This window comes from Temnothorax americanus, unplaced genomic scaffold (genome assembly GCF_048541705.1).
Source record: "Temnothorax americanus isolate GAGA-0224 unplaced genomic scaffold, ASM4854170v1 Scaffold17, whole genome shotgun sequence".
In the NCBI taxonomy this organism is placed as follows: Eukaryota; Metazoa; Arthropoda; class Insecta; order Hymenoptera; family Formicidae; genus Temnothorax; species Temnothorax americanus.
Genome location: NW_027509307.1, coordinates 2,901,695 through 2,923,981, shown reverse-complemented (window position 1 = coordinate 2,923,981; position 22,287 = coordinate 2,901,695). Strand labels below are relative to the sequence as shown.

Below are 22,287 nucleotides of genomic sequence, written 5' to 3'. Positions count from 1 at the left end.
GGATATGACCCCATGGATGACCATGTGCGTATTATAGCGGCCAAGGAACTTCACGCTTTCAACTACGGACAAGCTCCAATAAATATTCTGTTAAGCACGGTACGGTGTGCAGCGCAATAAAGGTTCTTTGAAAGTAGGTTTCGCGCTTCGACCTTAGACCTCTTTAATAGCACTAGCGATATAAGAAATTTACTACGCGCATGTATCAAAGTGATCTTAAAATTTTCCAAATTGTTTTACGGACAGATCCATGTCAAAAATACTTTCATAAATCAATATATCACAAGTTCAACATGTGTATATTAACCGAGATTGTCTCAAGTATATTTTAGCTGTCCGGTGATATAATTCATTAACATTGTTATCCGTACCGTATACTGTAAGAGATCATCTACATTCCTGTACAATATATTCCCATTATAGACTTAATAATGCACCAGTGCGAATTAGCGTCTTGCACCGGCACGTCGATTGCAAATTAACGGCTAACGGATGATTAATTAGACAAATATAGTATATTTTTTAAATTTTTCATGCAAAGACATGTGTATATTAAAGTAAAATAAAAATTCGAACATTTTAATTACAAATTTTGAATGTATGCATATAGGTATACGTGTATATGCATAGGTGTGTGTACTATATATTAATATAAAATTATCTTAATTAATATTTAATACATAAAATTTAAAAATAAACAAAATATAATGTAATAAAATATAATATAACAACCAATTCTTACACTTTCAACTGTAGAGAAGTCAACATGAAAAACCGATTTTAACTTAATTTATTCGAAAATAACTCGGCAACGTGACGTAAATTAATTTATTTCCGAACAAACAATCGCTAAACTAGACGAGCAATTGTATCGAAAATGTAATTGTGCAACTTAACCGCATTTATAGAACTTACGCTGAACGTCGTCGTCTGTAAACGCCACTCAATGGCTGAATAATTAATAGTTTAATCTAAGTCCTCGCGCCCTGCAGCACGATTGCGGCAAATATTTGCGTTAAAGCAACCGCATCAACCGCGACGTCATGGCTCTTGATTTCGATTTCGATCTAAATCGATCATTAATTATGGGCGAATTAATAGCTAGCAGCATCGGGATGAAGGCACACCATTATTTTCGTCTCGCGTTAATCCACCGAATCCACTCTACCGTACAAACATTCGCTTTCCCCTAATCGCCGAGAACCATTTGTTCATAAATATTGATACGTTTAAACCAAATGAGGCAATTCAAATTTTAATTTCTCGGTGAACGTCTATATATTACGCGATGCTGTAAAACCGCTTACAATTAGCACAATTCATCGCTATTGCAATAATCCATAGTTAATTGTAAGTGCCTAAATATTTTCAAACGGGTAATCTTTTACAGGCAGATTTACTGAAGCGCAATTGAAATATTCGTTGCGAAACAATACATTCAAAAAATACCGAAACGCCAAATAGAAATACATTTACCTGAATCAAGAAAGAGAGAGGAGATAAGAAAAATTAATATTAAAAAATTCAAGATATCATGAAGATATTATTATTTCTTTTTTTCATATTCACAATATGACATACTTCTGTATATATCATGAAGATTGTGACTATCATAAGAAAAAAAAATTCATTCTTTCGTTCATTCAGAAGAGTCTAAACGTCTAAAGAAATATTATTCAAAGCCCGGATGCTCAAAAATAGAGGTCAATTCTTTTCCAACGTGTACTAAATTTTTAGAGAAATTCATACTTGATATAGAAAACTAATAGCAAAAAAAACAGAATTAAACCACAATTAGCGTTGATATATTAATATCAACAGTCTATAACTGTACTATAACTAAAATAATATTCTTCCAAATATAACATTATTGATGACTGGTCTATTAATAAGAAAATCGAAAGACCCTGCTTTCGAAGCAAAAAAAGTATATATGGAGGGTAAAAACCATGCATAGTATAATGCAAGTCAAATTTTTTAAAATATTTTCTCGTATGCATAGATGCAATCTGTACAATATATAAATTGTATCTATGCACATGAAAAAATACTTTTCAAAATTTGACTTACACCACTATGGTTTTTTTTACCCCTCATATATATCTGATTGATATCACAATCGGCAAAAAAAAAGAAATCCTATTTTGCTCGGTCGGGGCTTAGGTTTCTTGTACGACGCAGCATATGTGCACGTGCGAATGGGCCGATCGATGGGCGCAACTCCAGTTGCCTCTTCATTCATCCCACCTTCGGCCACCCACGAACTGCACACTGTTCGCTTACACCGGCATTCCCGGCGCATTCACGGGGCCGTCCAAGTGAAGCGCGGGAACTTTTACCGAAGAAAGAACGAAAGCGACGTAAAGCCCCGGCCAGATTGGTTTACTTCGGAAGGCCACTTCGCTCCGGATTCTCGTTCGACTTGCCGGATCTACCATCGAAAATCTCCCGCGTTTCGCTCGCGAGAAATCCCTGCGTACTCTTTCCACCCGCCTTCCCCCCTCGCGTCCACTCCAAAGATCCCCTCGTTACTCGACTTCGTCAAGAGCGCCGGAATTACAACACTTGTGCAGATGGGCGTGACGTTGTCTAGTCTAGAGGGTCACGCTTGGCGCACCGCCAAGAAATTGTGCCTCGCGGAGACGTCGACACGCGAACGCTTCCTCCCAGGTCAAGAAGAATACTATTTTATAGGACAAGTTGGCGGTTGACATAAATAATGGAAGCGGGAGTCGCGATTGGACGTGGAATACATAATAAGTTCAACAACTGCGGCGAGTTGACAACTTAGCGTCTATCGTAAAACTTGATCAAGAAAAAAGATGTCATGAAATATCACGCTTTGCAAAAATAGAAAAAAATTCATATTTCCAAGAGTTTCTGAGAGTTTAATTACTTTTTTAAGTAGTTCAGTATATCTGCCAACTTCAGATGAGCGTAAAAATATTTAGTTCTCAATTATAACTCTCAACTATTTAATTCGAATTCTATTTAAATTATATGCAGATAATTATTGCTTTCTCTCGGATATATTTTAATGAAAGATTATATTTACTCTTAATGCCAGTTGCTATCATGTGCACTGGGACCAAATCGATACAGAAATCCTTCATTCTCTCATAATAGAAATTGTATCGTTTGTAACCATGAAAAGACTTCGTCACGGTTGCCAAAGTTCACAAGAATAGCGTAATTTTTCGCAATCAAGACCGCGTTGTCGGAAAAACGGGCAGATTCAACAACGGACCGGCAAACTTTGCGACGAAAGAACGACAGCGGTTGAGACGCGATATTTCAGTATGCGTAGCAAAAAATGTGAAACGCGGCCACCTTTGCGGAAATGGAATATTAAGCTCATCTGCGAATAGTCCACTAATTAGCGTAGTAGTGACGTTCCCGAAATGTTTCGTGCCCCGCTGCTTTGAACCATATTCATCTACACCTCGAGTTTACCCGTGACTGCGCCATTGTCTGTTCAAACAATCCGCCGTGATTAATCCGGAACGTTTCCTGCTAAAACTATGACCTATCGTTGGACAGACGGGTCTGTCAGTCGACCACATTCACGCGGTCTGACTGCGGGATTTATGCCAATAAAGTTTCCTTAATAACACGGTAAGGGTGCATAGTAGTACGCAAATCGAAGAATTTTGAAAGTTAAACGATAAATAGAATACATAAGTAATCTTTCTTGAAAATTGACTCTAAACTGTCAATAAGAGAATTAACTAAAGTCTCATCTGAGAAAAATATTTTTTTCCACACACATTGCTGTAAAGCATGCACATTCAAAGGATACACTGTGATCTAAAAGAACTCAACAATTTCTTAATTGACACATACGAAATAAATGTACTTCTCTCAACATATAAAAGTTTCTTTTAACTTTATAATTAATTCCAATAATAGTAAGATCGTTCAAATTTCAACGGATAAATCTCAATCTGTCGGATGTAAATATAAAGAGAGGCAACTGGAGATAATCGAAACTCGTACGGCGTGAATTTAATTACCGCGAGAGAAATTGCGTGTGTGCCTAAAATAAAGAAAGTATCAAACATTGCAGATTTGCGCTAAATATCAGTTTTACCAGAAAATTGATTGTTGTATCAATAAACTCGCATGTTGTCAGCCACATAAAATATTATCTTACGGACAAATCACGTCGCGCGCCTCTTTTTACTCGAACATATAGACAAGCGATAGCGGATTCCGATATGCCTATACGCGAGAAATTAGTTGGCAGTTTTTCCGATCGAATCGATGTCCCAAACGGGCCGTTCTTTATTAACGAAAGGATGAACCGAAGGTGCCACGCCGGCAGAAAGTTCCGAATATGCATGGCTATGCAATTCGCGCGGTCCCTAGGGACGCAAAAGTTGGCCGGGCAAAAAGCGGCGAAAAAACGAGACGTAAAAGAACGAGAACAAGCGCAGTAGCGGTAGAAAAGGGGAAGAAAAAAAGAGAACCGTCGCGCCGCACGAAGAGCGACCGGCCATCCATTTTCATTCGAAGCGATGCCCCGAAACTTTCAAAGCGGCCGCAAAGGCAATACGTAATCCGTCTCCGGTGACGCGCGACTCCGCCAATTTCACGTCCCACTATTTTGATCGAGGTTAAGGTTACACCGTTATACTACTCCCGAGTGAGCGATTCGTTTTATTAAATTCTCTGCCCGATGCCAGGAGAAAGTTTGCATTTCCCAGCAACAGCGAACGTGAAAAGCGACTCTAGAAGCATTTTAATTTGCTTTTGTTCGTACACAGTTGATAATTATCCGGACGCGCGTACGGAATGCCATTCTTCGCTATACAAAGGTATAAGTGCCAAAGCATCCAGGAACCGGGTTGCAATTTCTTTCAATAAATCGAGATTCGCGTTTTTCGTGTTTAGAATTTGGAGAACGTCCCGTTCATGAGCGCATCGGAAGAGTAAAATGAGAATTATTTTCTTTGAAGAGATATCCGTTACGTCAAATCAATTTATCTCTCGCAACTACATATCTTCCGTTCATCGTTCGAGGTCAATCAACGTTCTACGCAAACGTAAAAAGTTTAATCTCAGCCCGGAGTCAGTCTAGATTAAACGAATTCGACTTGATTGCAAGTTCAATTAATGGAGGAACGTTTCATCGAAGTTATCTACCGGAACACGTTCATCCAATCATTTGTAACCGTCGAGTTTAAAATTGGATTTATTTCGACATTCGTTAACAGTTCTGGTTGCCTACCATTGCTATCACGATATTTTGCCTTAGGCACACAGAGGCATACAAATATATTTATCAAATTATGAAGCAAACAGCATAATTTCAGTTTGATTCTTAATCACATAGTAGTGCGATGTAATTACTTTATTCGACTAACGTATACATCACTGTATCGTTAACTGCTAAAAGCAATATAATTAAATTGTTATAGAATTTATTATCGGAATAAAATATTACTCTAACATCGTGTGTAAATAAAAATCATACAGAATAATTTTAAAGGTATAAGAGTGAGTTTTTAATCTTTCGAAAGCGTGCTAATCGAGGCTAATTTGATCAACTCCACATTTGTACAACTGTACATTTTTTAATTTTTTTATCGGGACATATAATTCGTTCATAATCTTCTCAATTTTATCTACTTTTTATTTCATAGAGTTAACTAGTTTAATTTCATGTGAAAGTGAAATTATTAAATATTCATCATACGGGAAAACAATTTTCCAAAACTGCTACATACCTATATCATATGTATAGAATACATGTATATATACTGAGCGATGGAAAGCTTATTGATGTTGAAAGATGTTCATTATGCATGTGAAAGTTGTTTCATCGCGTAGCGCTTTCTCGCGATACGTGCGATTTGCTACCGCGGAGTACATCGCCTGATTACTGATAGCGACAGCAAATAACATGAACGGATGCGCCGCGTAGATGTTTTGATGAAATGATTGGTATGACGAGGGCGGATGAAGCGCGTGTTACGAGCGACATACGAAGCGACATATACGCGAAACTGCGCGGGCAATAATCATTACCCATTGATAAGAGCCGCGGCGTTACCAGATCACCATTGTTATACAAACGTTATGGAGATCGATGAAATTTAATTTGCCCGTTTAACATACCGTGCCCCCCGTTGTAAATACGTTTGTTATCAAATCCTCCCTCTCCCGACGTGCGCGGAAGTGATACAATATACAAACAACAATTTAGAAAGCTTTGTTGCGCGCTGATTTAAGTATATAGGCCGCGTAATCAGAAGCTATACTAATGAGGAGGAGTGTTGCATCCCCGACCTGATTAACAGTTAATACGGGTATGTTAAAGCGGTTGGCGCGCAAGTGCTTCGAAGCACATCTAGCATATGTTTCCACATTCGGTCGGAATAAAACGCGTCTAAATCGCACGTGCCTGGAATTTTCAAATCCTCGATCTGGATTTACGTTCGCAGAAAATCGTAATCTATATACGTTAATTCCTTATTCGTTGAATATATTATAATACATTGCATAATTTTATACAAACAAAACTTTAATACATGCATGATAAATCGAATAATGTACTTTATATTCATATGGTAAATGCTATAAAAATTTCTTTTTAATTGCTAACAAATCTTGCTTTAGAGATTTAAGTTAAAAACTTTATATTTAACATCCACTTGTGTAATGTACATATTGCAATATCGCGAGATAAAACACAAAAAATAAACTAATTAGAATATCAAATTAATGTTGTTTAATTATATTATCACTTTGCGGAGTGTTAAATTACAGATAGTATATCTGTTGTATGCTTCAAATATATTAAAATATTTTTTGTCCAACACATTTACTTAATAAATGCATAAAAAATTGCATATTTAACAAAACGAATCGCTACAAAACCATTGCTTTTATCAACGATACTATTGCACTCTATCTTTAGATTCAGATCTATCGTCTCGTTTCACTTTTTACAGTTCGGCAAACTCACGCGATTGCGAGAGATATTTTCTAGTTACGATATTCTTATTGCGTGAAGTATTATTCCCTATCAAATGTAAAGACACACATAGCAAGTACACGTCAGCATCTAATCGAGCGTTTGCGTGCAAATATTACAAAGATCCTCTTAATTAACCGGTGCCAGATGGCCGGGTTACAAAACTATACATACGAATCCTTATCTTCTCACACAAACAACTTTATAAAATTTAGATCTTATAAATATGCATTTCTCGTAGTAATGTTGCAACTCTATAACACAAACTTTTATATGTAACATATACTTTCTGCGTTGTTAGAATATGTTCGTAAAATGATTATACGATATTACTTGATAATCTGATATTTTTTGTAATTATGATTAATTGATTCAATCATATAATATATATATTTTCTGTAATTATAATTAATTAACATCATATTGTCGATGTCAGATATATGCATCTATATAAATCACTCACTCCGTTAATTTTAAAAATATTTCTCACTTTAATCAATCATGGATTCATTGTTCTTTGTTACCACTTACATATGTATTATATATATAGATATATACAGATAATTCTATTTATACCAGCAAGTTTCTCAGTATCCTTGACGATTCGTTACATTGAGCACAAGATTTTGCAACGTGCTAACTCGCTTTCGAAAGATTGCAACGTCCACGCTTGGAATAACATAAACGTATATTCCAGAATATATAATATTTAGCTCGCTATTTAGCTTAATGTCGCGTTTCATCAATTTTGTCGTCTCTCTTTTTAAAACTGAATAAATCCATTAAGTTTGCCAACAATCAAGTTCAAAACCTTGTTTAAAACAGTTGTTAAAATAAAATTATAAACTAATCTTGTAATGTCTGGATTTTAAATGCTAACTTCTAGTGCATTATGCATAAAATTAATACCGTTAGACTTGTGTGACAGTAATATTTAATTAAAAAATTTAATTAAAATGTAATACGTTGAATTATTATACATTATATGATGCAGTATGAAACGTCTTCTTCAGGTAAAATATTTAATTAACATGTAAACTCATAACACAATTAACTATATCATTTAAACTAAATTTTAAAAAATTAGCAAGTCCGCACAGAGAAATAAGCACTATTTTCTAAAAACGAATATTTCCACATTAAAATTTCTCAACCAGAATTTGTTTGCCATCAGAATCAAATAAATATGCATTTAAATATGTTTGTATGTTTAAAAGTCCATATCGAAAATTTTATCAAATATTTCACCGCGGAAAAGCGTGCTTGAGAAATAAAATTTTCTCGAACGAGATATGCGTAAATACCGATTGCCCGGATGAGAATGTACCATCATGCCATCATCGATAATCCATCGCACGGTTTCTGTATACCATCTATAATTTGTCGGCGCAGACAGGTCTTAACGCCCTCGATCGATCGATCAGAGTCGAGGGATCGTCGAAAAAAATGCAATACGTAAAGCTCGCGTGTCCCGTTTTTCACGATGTCCTCCCTCTTAAGCCCCTCACCGTCACATATATCGTTGCACATCTCACGAAGCCCATAAACTTCGATGGGAATCAAGTCTCTTAATAACCTTTCCGCACACGAGATTTCAGCCGACCGCCTCGTAAATAAATCAATGCCAAAGAAAAATATCGGATTTTGCGAAAACGCGCGCGCGCGCCTACGTGTGCTCCAGTGAAATTCCACTCGCATTACACTTTCATTGAAGCGCACGTACTAGAAAAGTTTTTCCTACGAAATCGTGCGACCCTCGTTTTACTTTTATTCTCGTCGCGACAGTAAGCGGCGCAAAGTACTTTCGATAATCGTAATGAAAACTTGACACTCGGCGTCGTGCGTTCTTCTCGCAGACGAGGAAAATTACCGGAAACAATCGTAATGAAAAAACTCGACACTTCTCGCGGCGCGAACAAATTGCAAGACATTACGTGGTAATTATCCCTTTTATAGATGTTACGAGTGCAATTTCGTCGCGTCAAACAGATTTAAACTTGATACAAAAGGTTCAGATTTCATCCGTCTTTCCTGTTCGTACATTTAATTCGAAGTAATTAATTTTCCTCGTATTACAGTTTTAATATTAAAATCACGGTTAAGAAGAAAAAATTTCTGGCAGTTACATAAATTATTACGCGACTCTTACGAAGAGGAAAAATATGACCAAATTTGAAGGAAAATAAATTTACACTACGCATAATACCGACTAACCCGTATTATTAGCTCGGCAGAAAAGAGTAGCTCGTAAACAGTTGGCTGATCGCCAGCGAGGGACCGGCAGTTCGCATAATTCCATCACGTCTCTTTTTATCGTCAGACCCTACGACTACGGAATAAAGGGCAATCCCACCAAAAAATGAGTTTATGTACGTCCTTAGGAGAGCGCAAAACTGATACGTGATGACAGTGGGATCGCCAAACAAAAAAGTTCCCCGAATACTAGTACAAAGTGCCATAACCACGAGTGGAACGATCGTAAACTTTTACATTCGCATACAAATTTTCACTAAAACGATCCTTAGAACGAATACTGCACTTACGTATAAAACCACCGTGCACTTCGACTAAAAACACTTTGACTCGTTTGCCGAAACGTTAGAAACTGGTTAGTCTGTAATAAGAAATAAGTTACGCCGCAAATATAAATCCTTACTATTTTCTCCTGAACTGAGAAAAAAATTGATTTATCGACAACTATTCAAAAAAATTGTTCGTTCAATGCACTGTTATAAAGTTTTGGAGATTAATAATAACGTAATGCACATTCACGTAATAATCGCATTGTTCCGACATGTATTTTTAACGCACGCCGCGATGGAATACGTTTACTTTTCATTTTCTCCGAGCAAAACATTGAATGTTAACATTTTTTATTTTTGTTTTGAATGATATATGCATGTAAACTCACGTACCACACATGCCAACAATAGAATCGTTAGATTCTGAAGTTGCGCCCATGGGCACAACACTGTGCCATCGAAATATTCTGGTTTTTCACCCAATTTCATATCGAAATGGAAAAACCTGTTTTTTTCGCAAGAAAAATATGTTCCCTGGCTCCCTGGAGAAAAATATGTTTTTGACCCGGATTTGTATTTTAAAGTAGCGAAATATAAATACAATGCTTTTGCACCGTAGCTTAACAAAAAGGGCTGAAGATAAAATTAAAAAATCGCCACTAAATTTTTAATTTCACGCATCACAAATTCAGTTTTTATGGAAGCTTAATACTATATATGTTTGATAACGATAAAGGTCTATTCGTTTTTTCTTACCGCGTGAAAGAAAATCTTGAAAATTACGGAACGTTGCGCATTTTTATTTCTAAGGGAATTTTTACGTTGACTTTTCCAAGCAAAAATTGTCAAATCTGACCGAGTGAAAAGTCAATCAAGTTACTTCGTTCTATCGAATAGAGAATCATCCGTACACCAATCGTTCCAATCCTGAAAATTGAGTCTATTTTTCCGGGAGCAAAAAGGGGCCGAGATGGAAAAGGAAACGGATGACTGGCTTGTCTGCCTATTCACGATTTTAAAACTTGTGCCATATCGCTGTCGATTGTTTTCTGTCATACGAAAAATATTTCGCCGTTCAAATGGACGAAATTAAAATTTGCGCAAAACTATTACAGTACCCAATAAACGATACAAGTCATACGATATAACATTTCCCACCAATCTCGCGGTTCTCTCATATACAGACTCTTTGATCAAAGCGAAATGAATATTTCTTTAATCAAAGCTTGATAAGTATTTTCTCGTAAGTTTTCAATTTTCAATATTAACTGTTGTACAACTTCAGTATTAAATTGTTGTATAACTTCTAATCAATCCGTTAAAAACAGAAAATATCACAAAATCGATTAAAAAATTTAATTTCAATTTGCAGCTGAATTAGAAAGCAAACGGCTTCTCACATTTATAGACGCTAATTATCGAAACTATTTCTGCTTTGACAAGTTTACCCACAATAGTAGGAAATGGCGTCAGATAATGGAATATCCTATTAGATCAATGAACATTCGCGACATATAGTAATTAATATTTGCAACGAATATAATTAATAGTCATCGATAATATGATTATTACAATAATTATGAATTATTCATTAAGCATCAAATATCAGCGAAGTTCGTTCTGCAATATTATATGCAGCAGTCTAAAGAACGCATATTATAGCGAATGATAGGGATTTAAGTAGATAAACGATATCCGTTACGATGAAACGTAAATGATCTTCAAAAGTACAGCACACATCGAAAACGTGTAACATAGAAAGTTAAATCATTATATATTGCAATATATATATCATCCAAATATAATTCCATTTTCCTCGAAAAGACAATGCAGACAATCGGTTACGCAAATTGCGTGAACCAATAAACGATGGAGGTACATTAGTTCTTAAAAATACACTATTATAAAATTACTTCACCTGCAACAATTTCGTACCTCAAATAGCAATCAACAAATCCTTTGTTGTCCATAAATAAAATCAATGTCTTTCCAAATCATATTAAGCCCCTTTGCAGTTCAAATTATTTTCCACAAATAAGCCAAAATCGAATATTCTGTCCTCAATTTTATTTAAACGACGGGTCTAATAATTCAAAGAATTTTTATTATTTGAAATAATTTATAGTTTTAAAAATATAGTTTGCCGATTACAATCAGGTCACATACGGGCAAATTTAAATGCTTCAAGAACCATCAATAAGCCGTCGCGGAGCATTATATCGAACTAGAAGTAGAACTGCAAAGAGTTAAAATATCTTATAACAAGAATTAGTCAATATCTTGCGCTGTTTACGCGAACCTCACATCTCTATAGATATCTATAGAGTCTATAGACAATATACTGTCAATGCGACGCGAGATCAAGCGGAAAAACGGGAAAGGTAATGAAAAGTATTGACGAAACCCGCGGTTGATTTTAACGACTCTCTAAAATATCTCAGATTTTTAGCGATACTCCGTCTCTCAATAATATCAATAGCTATAAACCGTGAAGCGTCATCGAGCCCGGTCGTTCCGTTCGTGAAACGCGCGACGCGTCGGTTGGAAGGTCAACGCGCCCGAGACATCCCGCAGCAGCACGTGCTGTTCCGAAAACACGTGTTTCCCCCCTCCCGCCGCCGCGCATGGAAACACTCACCGAAGTCTTCCTTCTATCGGCGCGACGTATGAATGGCGCGTTGAAACGTCGCGCGAAAACGAGACATTTACGCACGTCTTTAATCGTTCCGCAATCAATTCTGTGTCTCGAGAAGATAACCATAAGAATTCGAAGACCGTAACGAATTCAGTAACAGTGAGCCGCGCACATTTTACGTCACTTTAGCGATATTACGAGAGATTGTGCAACGAAAGAAAGCGGTCGAAATGTTTGAAGACTGTCATTAAACGCGATCAGCTGTTACCGTCTCACAACGCGAGCGAGAGAGAGAGAGAGAGAGAGAGAGACGGAGCGAACACGTGCGAACGCACGCGACGTTACTACCGCGAGTACCGCGAGTAACGGGGTGACTGGATCCGTCGCGCTCGGCCCAACGTTCCACACATTCGGCGTGGACGGGAAACGGAGAAGCGCGATCGCGACGGACGCGAAAATGTACAGCGAAGATTAAAGGCAACGCAGAGAGATACGAGATGTCGCGTATGTACACGCGGATAGGAAAGCGGAGCGAGAGCGGAGTAACGCCGTAGGCGCAGAAACGAAGGAGAGCGCGGAGAGAGAGGTTAGAATCCGACCCTCTTCGCTCCGGGGAACGAACTTTCGGCACTTACCTCGTGCGCCCGCGGATGCTGGTGATCGCAGTGCCGGTGCTCGAACATCCCGCTGGCAGGAGCCAACACAGCGCACACCGCGAGCAGAACGGCGAGCGGCGACACGCCGGTGCAGCGGCGCATCTTCAACCGCACTCGGGCCGCCATCACGGACGACGCGCGCGCTCGCAGAGCATGACACATACTGAGCGCGCCCGCCGGCCCCACGCATTTATATGGCTGGCGCCGCGGCTGGCAGCGCCGCGCGACTCACGTTCGATACCCCGAGCGCGGAGGCGGCAGCGGCGACGGCGGCGGCGACGGCGACGGCAGCGGTGGTGGTGGTGGAGACGGCACTCCGACGACGAGGACGGCAGCGACGGCCGCAGCGACGACGACGACGCTGTCGCTGGGATAAACCCCTCGTCGTAAAGAACCTGCGAAGAAATCGAAGGACTTGTACGACACATGCTGAGGTATAAAGCTTAAATTTAATACGACACAGCTTTTATTCGCCGTTTAATAATGAATAGCGAAACTAATAGTATATATAATCGTCTTCGCTTATTACACCCCTGTCGAAACAAATACTGTAAAAAGTTGAAACAAAAAAAAATTATATTACATGTATATTAATATTTGCTTAGTTGAATAAAGTATTTAAATTATAAAAATAAAACGTACAATTTGTATTTTACAATATGCATTCGCATATGTTCGAGATGTTAATGTGTGTTGTTATGATAACGTTAAAAAGAATACCGAACAAAAGATTATTCGTGGTACGAATTGTAAAATATGCTTTCATTGCATATAGGTATGCTTTTTATTTTAAAACAAAATGCTATCATTTGCGTACAGTATTTGCTTTATTTTTATTTACATGATTTATTTTTTTATATGATTGATTCGAATATTTAAGGTAGTACGTCCGTAAACTCATTCTTTTCTTAGAAATCTTGTAAAATTTATAAATATATAAACTAATAAATTAATATTAGATATCATATTTCTATTTCGACATTCTCAAAATAACGAATACGATTTTTTTTTCGATCGTTCATATATTCTTAAAAATAATTATTTATTTTGATGAAACATATATTATCCACAGAATTTTCAAAAATATTTAACGTAACTCAATATACTAGTGAAGAAAGTTAACTTTAGAATATAGATGTAAACATGAATCTTTTGGAAAACATTTAATATTTTCTACCCTGAAATATCTGTTAGACAAACTATTGTAGATAAAATCAAATTCCTTTAGTCGAGTTTTCTCCATAAGAATTAATACTCTTCAATATAACTTGCAACAGAAAGAAAAGAGATATCTTAAGAACAATAATAGTTTCCCAATAAATCAATACAAATAATTAAATAAGTATACATTTTGAGATTACTTTCTATCTGTAATCTTGTTACTATCAATACTCTTAATATCAAGTAACGTCAGTGCCAGAATCACTCAATATCAGAAAAAATCGGTATCGTATGGATACATGCCATAGATATCGTATTATTATAAATATTTATCAAAGGAAAGATTAATTTACTTAACACATCGTAAGATAGATAAAGTAATGTCAGCATGATATTAAATTTACTTTTTTCTTTATCTGTGATTGAGTATTAAAATCAAATAGCTCCAAAATCACTAATCCTAATCAACTTATTCGATTCTTTGATGTATTTGATGAACAAAAAATTTAATCCTTATACCGTCGTGATCAGAAAGAGGTCGAAAGAGTTTTTTGCATCTATCATCGTATTTCATATTTGCGCTTGGAAATGCGAGAAAAATGAAAAAAATCTTTTTCAAAGTCTGATATATAATCCGGTACTTATGCGTCAGAATAATTTACTGTATATTGGAATAAACATTACGATATGCCGGTATACAACATGTGAAATATAAAAGAAATGAAATAAATAAAAAGATAATTCAAGAGCTCATAACGCATTTTTAAAATTTAATTAATTAATAAAAATAAATAAATTCCATTTTAAGCATGTTGAAATCCGTCGAACAATCGCTAGCCGATTTAGTGCGTTAAATGTCTCGAAAAGAACCTGAATATGTTCTTTTTACATACGTGACCAAAGAAAGTCACTTCAAAGAGGTTAAAATAATATTGTTGGTGACAATATATTCTTTGCTTTATACGGCACGATAAGGCTGACGAAGCTTCGACTAGAGTCAACTCTTGAGAGATCCCGAGCTGTACATACAATAAAGTTTATATCTTTTAAAAAAAATTTCTACAAATAATAAAGATAATCAATCATAGCGATATTCTTGCCGATAACTTTATTACATTACCGAAACTATAATAGTCATTGAAATTAATGTAAGTGCAAAATATAATAAAAAATTATTTATAGCTGTCTCGCATCTTATTTCAAAGAATGTAATATATCATATTTATTAAATGTACGTCGTATATAATTATTTAATTATCCTCTCGAGTTTATCTAGAGTTTCAAAGATTAAAAATAAATTGTCAAAATTTTAATAAGGTTTCATCAATAATAAAATTTACATGCAAATGCAAGAAATGTGCAGGACCATATATGGAAAAATATTCGCAAAATCGCGAGCACCTTGGTGAGCAACTGTGCAGCTAAACAAAATTATCAAGCTTGATATGTAAAATGCAGTAATTTTCTCGTATAGCAATAATAGCATTATTACGGTCTGATCTATCAAGCTTGACATGCAGTAATTTTCTTGTATAGCAATAATAGAATTATTACGGTCTGATTGTCGCGATGCTTTTACAAGACGAAGCCGGTAAGCAAGTAAAGGAAAAGCGTAACATCGAGATCGCTGATTGCGACACCTGATGTATAATTATGATTTTACTTCGTTAAAAAAGTAAAAGGCACCGAATGCGTGAATTCGAACAAAATATATCAAACAACAAAAATTAATGGAAACCAGATATTACTGCAGCTATCCTGAAATGATTCAGTCGGGAGCGAACAGATAAATAAGAACCATTCTAGCGATATGTTCGCATGTAAAAAAAATAAAGATTTTTTATATTAACACAGCTGCTTCAGCTGTTAACTTTTAGAGAAATTTTGCAAGGGATTTACGAAATAAAACAAGTATCATAATTTATTCGATATTATTGCACGGTATATATATTCAAATATAATATATACATTCCATTGGATCTGTTCATTTTCACTCAATTATTAACAAGCCATTATATAACATTACATATAATTGATATACCAAATCATACAAATAATCATTATTCATATTTAAATATAATATAATATTTATAATTATGATTTCGCTCGCGCGTTATCGCAAATGCCATTAATCTTTACAGATCTGAGCGTACCATTTTTTGCTGGCATCGCAACTTAAATTTACGCAATGGGGACATCGTGTTAAAAATTTCGGATTTACAAATTGTTTCGATCTAAGGTGAGACACAACAATGTCCGTCAAAGCGTCGATAAAAATAGGGTGATCGTTAGGCGCGGCAGCTCTTCGTATTCCCTCGATACCAAGCTAGAATGATTAAACATAAAATATTCGTTGTTCCTTATATCAGACAGTAAAATGTTACAGCACTTCTTACTTCCTCAGCAAGTTCTCGGCAGTATTCTATGTCCAATTCATGAAGGGTTTCAATATGCTCGTTTACAAACGCAATTGGTACCAAAATAAAATTTTTCTTGCCCTGTTTAACGTAACCCTTTAACGCATCATCGGTAAAGGGGCCTAGCCATGCCGTAGGTCCAACCTAAGTATATACATATATATTTCGTAATACATAACGCACTAAACGCAAACACTTTCTCCAAGCCGGCTAAACTTCGTTAAATTTTAACGAAATTTTACAGCATGTACATTTATGTATATACCTTCGATTGCCACACCAAGCTGTATGGATTGCAGTAATTTAATTCCTGCATTACTAATGCAACTGTGGCTCCAACTTCCGCGGGATAAGAATCTCCTCTGTTTACAACCTAATTACGGAAAAAAAACAAATCAGACTAATTTCTAAATGAGATTATAAAACTAAATACACATTGATTCGTGATCGATGATCGTAACCTGCAATGGCAAGGAATGTGCTGAAAATAAAATTATCACATCGTCTCTTTTTTCGCTAGGAAATTGTGCAAGTTCCTCTTTAATCCTTTCGACAAATGTTTTTACAAGAAGCGGATGCGTGGCCCATCTATCGATTATACTCCATTTCATGCCATTTGGTAACTCTCTGCAAAGTAATTTCCACTTGTTTCCCGTGTATATATTTTAACATATTCTATTTTCTATTTATTCTTATTTATTATATATATATATATATATATATATATATCCTATACATTAAAACACACAATAGGGGCAATAATTTTATTTATATAATGTAAATATTTTCCGTATGTATTGCAAATATATTTGAACAATAGCATACGGAACACACACCGCATCTCTAATTTTGAATAAATCTGGCTATGAGAAATATGTGAAAAAATAGATAACAAAAACAATTAGTCTTTCATATCAATCTACATGCAATTAGTCTTATCTATGCTAAAAATGGATTAAATATAATAATCACCTAGTCTTGTAATAATTGTATACAGCGTTAAAACTGGAACCTGAAGTTGAACAACTATATTGAGGATATTGAGAAAAAAGTACAGTATGTTGTACTCCATCACTGAAAAAAGCACAACTCATTCGAATTATCTAATATTCATGTTTCTACAATCATGTTTATACGCTGCCCACATTTAGATTACATTACATCTATCTGACAATAGGAAAATATGATAACCGTACTTGCGTATCCTCTCAAGAGCATCCTCTGTGAGAGGATCTGCGTACCGAAAGGCAACATAATATTTATGAGGTGCGGTTTCAGGCGAAATTTTATCCAGCTTCCCGCATAAAAGTTCGCCCTGCTTATTCGTCCATTTTAGAATTGGCGACCCACCACCAATCTCAGAATACTTTTTCTGTACTTCCGGAGTACGTCGTTTGGCTATCCAAGGACCTAATTTACTGCAACATACTTCTATGTAAGATATCTCCTACGTAATATCCGCTTCCATATCACGATATATCTATAAAATTTAGATTATAAAATTAAAACCTTTGAATTGGCAGTTGGATCATGTCGCGATCGGTCATTATTCTTAACAAATACTCGTGGACCTGATCAGTGTTGCTAGGACCACCCATATTTAACATTACTATACCAGTCTTTGGTTTCACACCGTCTTTGTCCACTGGATTTGCAGCAACGGAAGCGCAGCATCGTGCCGCAGCAGCAGATTTTGCGCACTGTCGTCCTGTACAACATTATATTACAATTATCTAGCATATTTATTTCATCGCTCTACGTAAGAAAATTTCAAGGACAAATGGAAATCACGGAATATGAAGCAAAACGTAAAACTATTCCACTTGTAAGCCAGAAAAACTGCACAAACTTTAGCTTACAGTAACATCCCGTTTCATGAAATATAATAAATTTCATAAATTCAAAGTTTGTAATATTAAAAAAGCCCATTCGCGTGCCACTTTAAACAGCGAAATGTATTCTGAGCTCGGCGTTAACATCAGGGCTAATAAAATTCTAAATGTTGAGCTCGATAAAAGGAGAATTTATCATTTAACATTCTACTGCTGTTACTTGACAGCAGGATTATTTCATTGTTTCTGCGAGAGGTGGTTCAAAGTATCGAAGTATCTATTGACTTACCGAAACACAACAGGCTCGTTAACAGACTGTTGATGCTCATATTTAAATGGCACTTAATAACCTTGAAGGCTGAAAAATTAAAAATTGCAACGTAGAGGTTATCACGACGAGCGTTATGAGACTAGTGAGTTGCGCGCTATCACGATGACAGATTATACCGTTAGATAACAGCAAATAATTCAAATCCTCGTGTCTATAGGTTAGGTTAGGTTCGACGTAACACAGGCAAATACACATGTAATCGCGTATAAGTAGGAATCGTGCGTAAACGATTCGGTATACGATCGATCAAGATTTTTAATCCTACGCAATTTGCTTCCTCCAGATAAATAATGACAGTTCCACGTGAATGGAAATTATTCAAACACAACAAAAAAAACTAAACGTTATACATTCGATTTCACATATTTATCGCACAATCATATTAATATTATATTATATTATTCCTGGCAAATGCATCCGTTTCCTGAAATAAATTATTAAAGTAAATTCTCGAAGTAAAAAAACCGCGGAATTCCTTCGCAACGTGGATAAAATAGTCTGAAATATAGACAACTCCCCGCGGTTAGCGTTATGGCTACCAGATAGCGCTGAATAAAAATTTAAACACCTGCACTAGCCATGCGATATATTACAAAATATATTAATATAACATATGAAAAAAATGTCAAGAACAATTAGATGGTTAAGAGAAAAATAAACCAAACTTCTTTCCTTCCTTGTTTTGAAAAAATCCCACATTCAGTAAATCATTATGTCTAAAGAAATCAATATATGACAGCAAGTCCGAAAGAAATCATAGAGATTCATCTCGTTAAGATTTGGAACAATTAGCGAAGGACTGTCTAATTACGCGATCGAGTTAGCAAAGGACCTCCTTGCTAACTGTGTTTAAAAAAGAAAAGTTCGCGAAGGACTACTAACAAACTAATTCTTTTTTATATTTCAATTAAATATACACGATTTTGAATAAAGCTACAAAAGAGCTCCATCTTCGTTGCTTTTATTATATCAACTTAATCCAACGATAATTTGCTCCAATCGTGCTTCAACAAGCGCGCATTTCTATTTATTTATCAATTAACAAAGCGCAACGTGCGTTTGTCGCGGAGAATATCTAAACGGTGCTACCACCTCGTCGTGAAATTTCGAACCAACGAGATCCTAATTCCTACGTTGTACCACGTTGAGATTTTGTCGGACCGGTTCGCGAATAAATAAGTAGAACTTGACAGTTCGCGCCTGTCGAGTTTGCGTCCGAGTCCCAATTAACTCCATTTTTTTACGACAACGCGATCAACCCGTTGAGCGATCGCGATTACTCGGTTATAAGTCTACGCGGTCGGACCCGGTACCGCCCGAGCAGATCCCTCGTGCGTCGCGGGACGCGGGACCCTGACCAGGGATCTCGGCCTCGGCATCGTCGCACTCGACTTCGTCAGGCGAAGCCGCGGCGGAATAATGACGGAGCGGGCGAGCGAAGAGCTGACGTCATCGGATCTGGGCACTCTCGAGTTGTGAGTAAATACGTACCGCGACCGCGCGACACCCGTTGTGCATCACTCGCCGCTTTTCCGATCCTCCTCTGTTGCCCTCGCTCTGTTGCCGCAGCTGGGAGAACGCGTACGCGCAGGAGCTCGACAACTTCCGCGATCACGGGGACGTGGGCGAGATATGGTTCGGCGCGGCCAACGCACGCAAGGTCGTACGGTAAGCGTAGCGCGTAGCCAAGGGCCGGCACGCGAGCACGCGTCTCGCACCGCGGAGCGGAGTAAACAGCACACCGCCGACCGCCGGTAGAAATCGATAAACTCTTTTCCCGCTTCTCGCGGAAACGCAAACAGCCGCGAGTGCCGCGACACGATCGAGAGACTGTTTTCGTTCCCCGCGCGCCGCTACTAGTGGCGACATCTGTGATGCGAGACCGTGCGGCGTCCCGTCCTCTCCGTCGATAGCGTTTTCTACTGCGGATAATTGCGCAGTTCACAATTGCTGGATTAAAAATTATCTTTTTCTAATTAAACTAAAGTTTTCCACTCGTTAGAAGCGAAGCTGTATGATAAAGGAAAACGAGCAACGATATAGGATATAGATAAGTAATATGAATAGACGGGATTTTTAATTTAATCTTTACATCCTAATCGTTGCTCGTTTTTGGCCGTTTATTTTTTTCTTCCTGGCACTAGAACTACCGACGATTAACGTATACCTATTTCTACTATTTAAATATATTATATATCTTTGAAATGAAGGATGAAAGAGTAAGGGAAATGTTATAGTAATTTAATCATTTATAGATTGCAGCAAAATAAGTGTCGTGGAAACTCTCAGAAAATGCACCGTTATACAAATTTGAATAATTTTTATAAAAAATATATTACTCACCTGTCATTTTAACCACTTTGATAGTTCTGGTATTTAAATATTAAATATATTTATGATTTAGTGCTCCTTGAAATAATTCGTCCGCTCTTTTTCACGCAGCTCGAGATAATTAGAATGGTTAAAAATCGTGTAAAATTTTGCAGTCTAGGTATTTTATTAGTATAATTTTACCACGCGCGTGAAATAAACAAAATTTTTTATATTACAATTTATATCATTAATGTAATATACAATATAGAGGAAATAAACTCCATACTATAAAGGAGAATAATTAATTTTTCCTGAAATTCGGTCTGTTCGAAAACAATTCCCATTATTTTTTTGAAGATGTTTAAAATGGACAAAAGCAAATAAAACGAATGAAGATCGTTACGTGTAAAGCTTCACAAATATCAAAACTGATATAAGTAAAGAAAGTCATTTTCTAGATGGATCGCTACGAAATTGGATTTGAACAAAGAGAGCGATAAGATGATCGACGTAGGATGCGGTAATGCGATGACTTTGGTGGAACTCGCGAAAGAGGGATTCGCGAACTTGACGGGGGTGGATTACTCACAGAAAGGGTTGGATCTGGCCCGCATGGTGCTGAACGATAACAATTTGCCGAATGTAAAGATCGAGATCTGCGACATACTCAACAACACGTTGCCGCGTGATTTTAAAGTCGTTCATGATAAAGGCACTTACGACGCTATCAGTTTAAACCCGGAAGATCCGATGGCAAAGCGACAGAAATATATAGAAAATATACACCGCATCCTTTTGCCAGATGGATATTTCGTCTTGACATCCTGTAACTGGACCAAAGAGGAACTGCTGAAGCATTTTGCGAGTCGTCAGTACAATTATTACTTGAAATTTTAGTATCTGTTTTTGAAGTAAATATTAAACAAAATATTAATTACAATATAATAACTTAAAATATTAATTATATATTATTATTTATATTATTACAATATTTTCTCCTCAATCAGATTTATCGCGCGCGTGCGCGATGACGTGTTTACAATTTTTTGGATTATATTTTATCAAAGACAGGTGTTGTTCTCGTAAAAGAAATTATCGCTTTCGCATCATTATCTCGAAAATATTGCGAACATAATCTCTTGGGATGTACATTATCAAATGTGATTATTGTTCGCAGATTTCGAACTCAATAGTGAACTTCCTACGGATACCTTTCAGTTTGGTGGACAGAAGGGAAACACTGTAACACAATTGGTATTTAGAAAAAAGTGACGACAAAAGTGATGACATTGAGATAAATAAAATAATTGTGTTTAATTTGTGTGAAGAGATTTTCATTTTATCTTTCAAATCTTTTACACTGAATGCTTTTAAAGAAATTTATTTTTGTGCGAGAAATATTTAAATACGTAAAACGACAGTGAGATTAATATCTAGTACT

General features: G+C 36.4%; 3 protein-coding genes and 1 long non-coding RNA gene across 6 annotated transcripts in view; 2 read left to right on the top strand and 2 right to left on the bottom strand.

The window, feature by feature from the left end:
* Invadolysin (leishmanolysin-like peptidase, invadolysin) overlaps positions 1–20,163 on the bottom strand; it is a 260,628-nt gene extending 240,465 nt beyond the window's left edge. Inside the window, exons 1-2 of the mRNA XM_077403383.1 lie at positions 20,025–20,163; positions 12,772–13,187 (exon numbers count right to left, since the gene is read on the bottom strand). Coding sequence (XP_077259509.1) covers positions 12,772–12,954 — 183 coding nt within the window. The 5' untranslated portion in view covers positions 12,955–13,187; positions 20,025–20,163. The remainder of the gene's footprint in view (positions 1–12,771; positions 13,188–20,024) is intronic.
* The window catches only part of LOC143895932 (uncharacterized), a 279,573-nt gene that overhangs the window by 243,488 nt on the left and 13,798 nt on the right, over positions 1–22,287 (top strand). The window lies entirely within an intron of this gene.
* Positions 15,868–20,161, bottom strand: Fech (ferrochelatase, mitochondrial). Of its 2 annotated transcripts, none has more exons than XM_077403397.1 (9): positions 20,025–20,161; positions 18,492–18,560; positions 17,880–18,078; positions 17,567–17,788; positions 17,343–17,444; positions 16,832–16,997; positions 16,636–16,743; positions 16,350–16,514; positions 15,868–16,279 (listed from the first exon to the last, which is right to left on the bottom strand). In XM_077403397.1, the coding sequence occupies exons 2-9, from the start codon at positions 18,529–18,531 to the stop codon at positions 16,082–16,084; spliced, it is 1,200 nt and encodes a 399-aa protein (XP_077259523.1). In that variant the 5' UTR covers positions 18,532–18,560; positions 20,025–20,161; the 3' UTR covers positions 15,868–16,081. The 2 variants fall into 2 exon arrangements, with proteins under 2 accessions (XP_077259523.1, XP_077259521.1); XM_077403395.1 differs by lacking the exon at positions 20,025–20,161 and adding an exon at positions 18,650–19,644.
* Positions 19,675–22,163, top strand: LOC143895929 (EEF1A lysine methyltransferase 2). 2 transcript variants are annotated; one of them, XM_077403428.1, is made up of 4 exons: positions 19,675–20,008; positions 20,103–20,201; positions 21,305–21,714; positions 22,024–22,163. In XM_077403428.1, the coding sequence occupies exons 1-4, from the start codon at positions 19,953–19,955 to the stop codon at positions 22,116–22,118; spliced, it is 660 nt and encodes a 219-aa protein (XP_077259554.1). In that variant the 5' UTR covers positions 19,675–19,952; the 3' UTR covers positions 22,119–22,163. The 2 variants fall into 2 exon arrangements, with proteins under 2 accessions (XP_077259554.1, XP_077259555.1); XM_077403429.1 differs by lacking the exon at positions 20,103–20,201.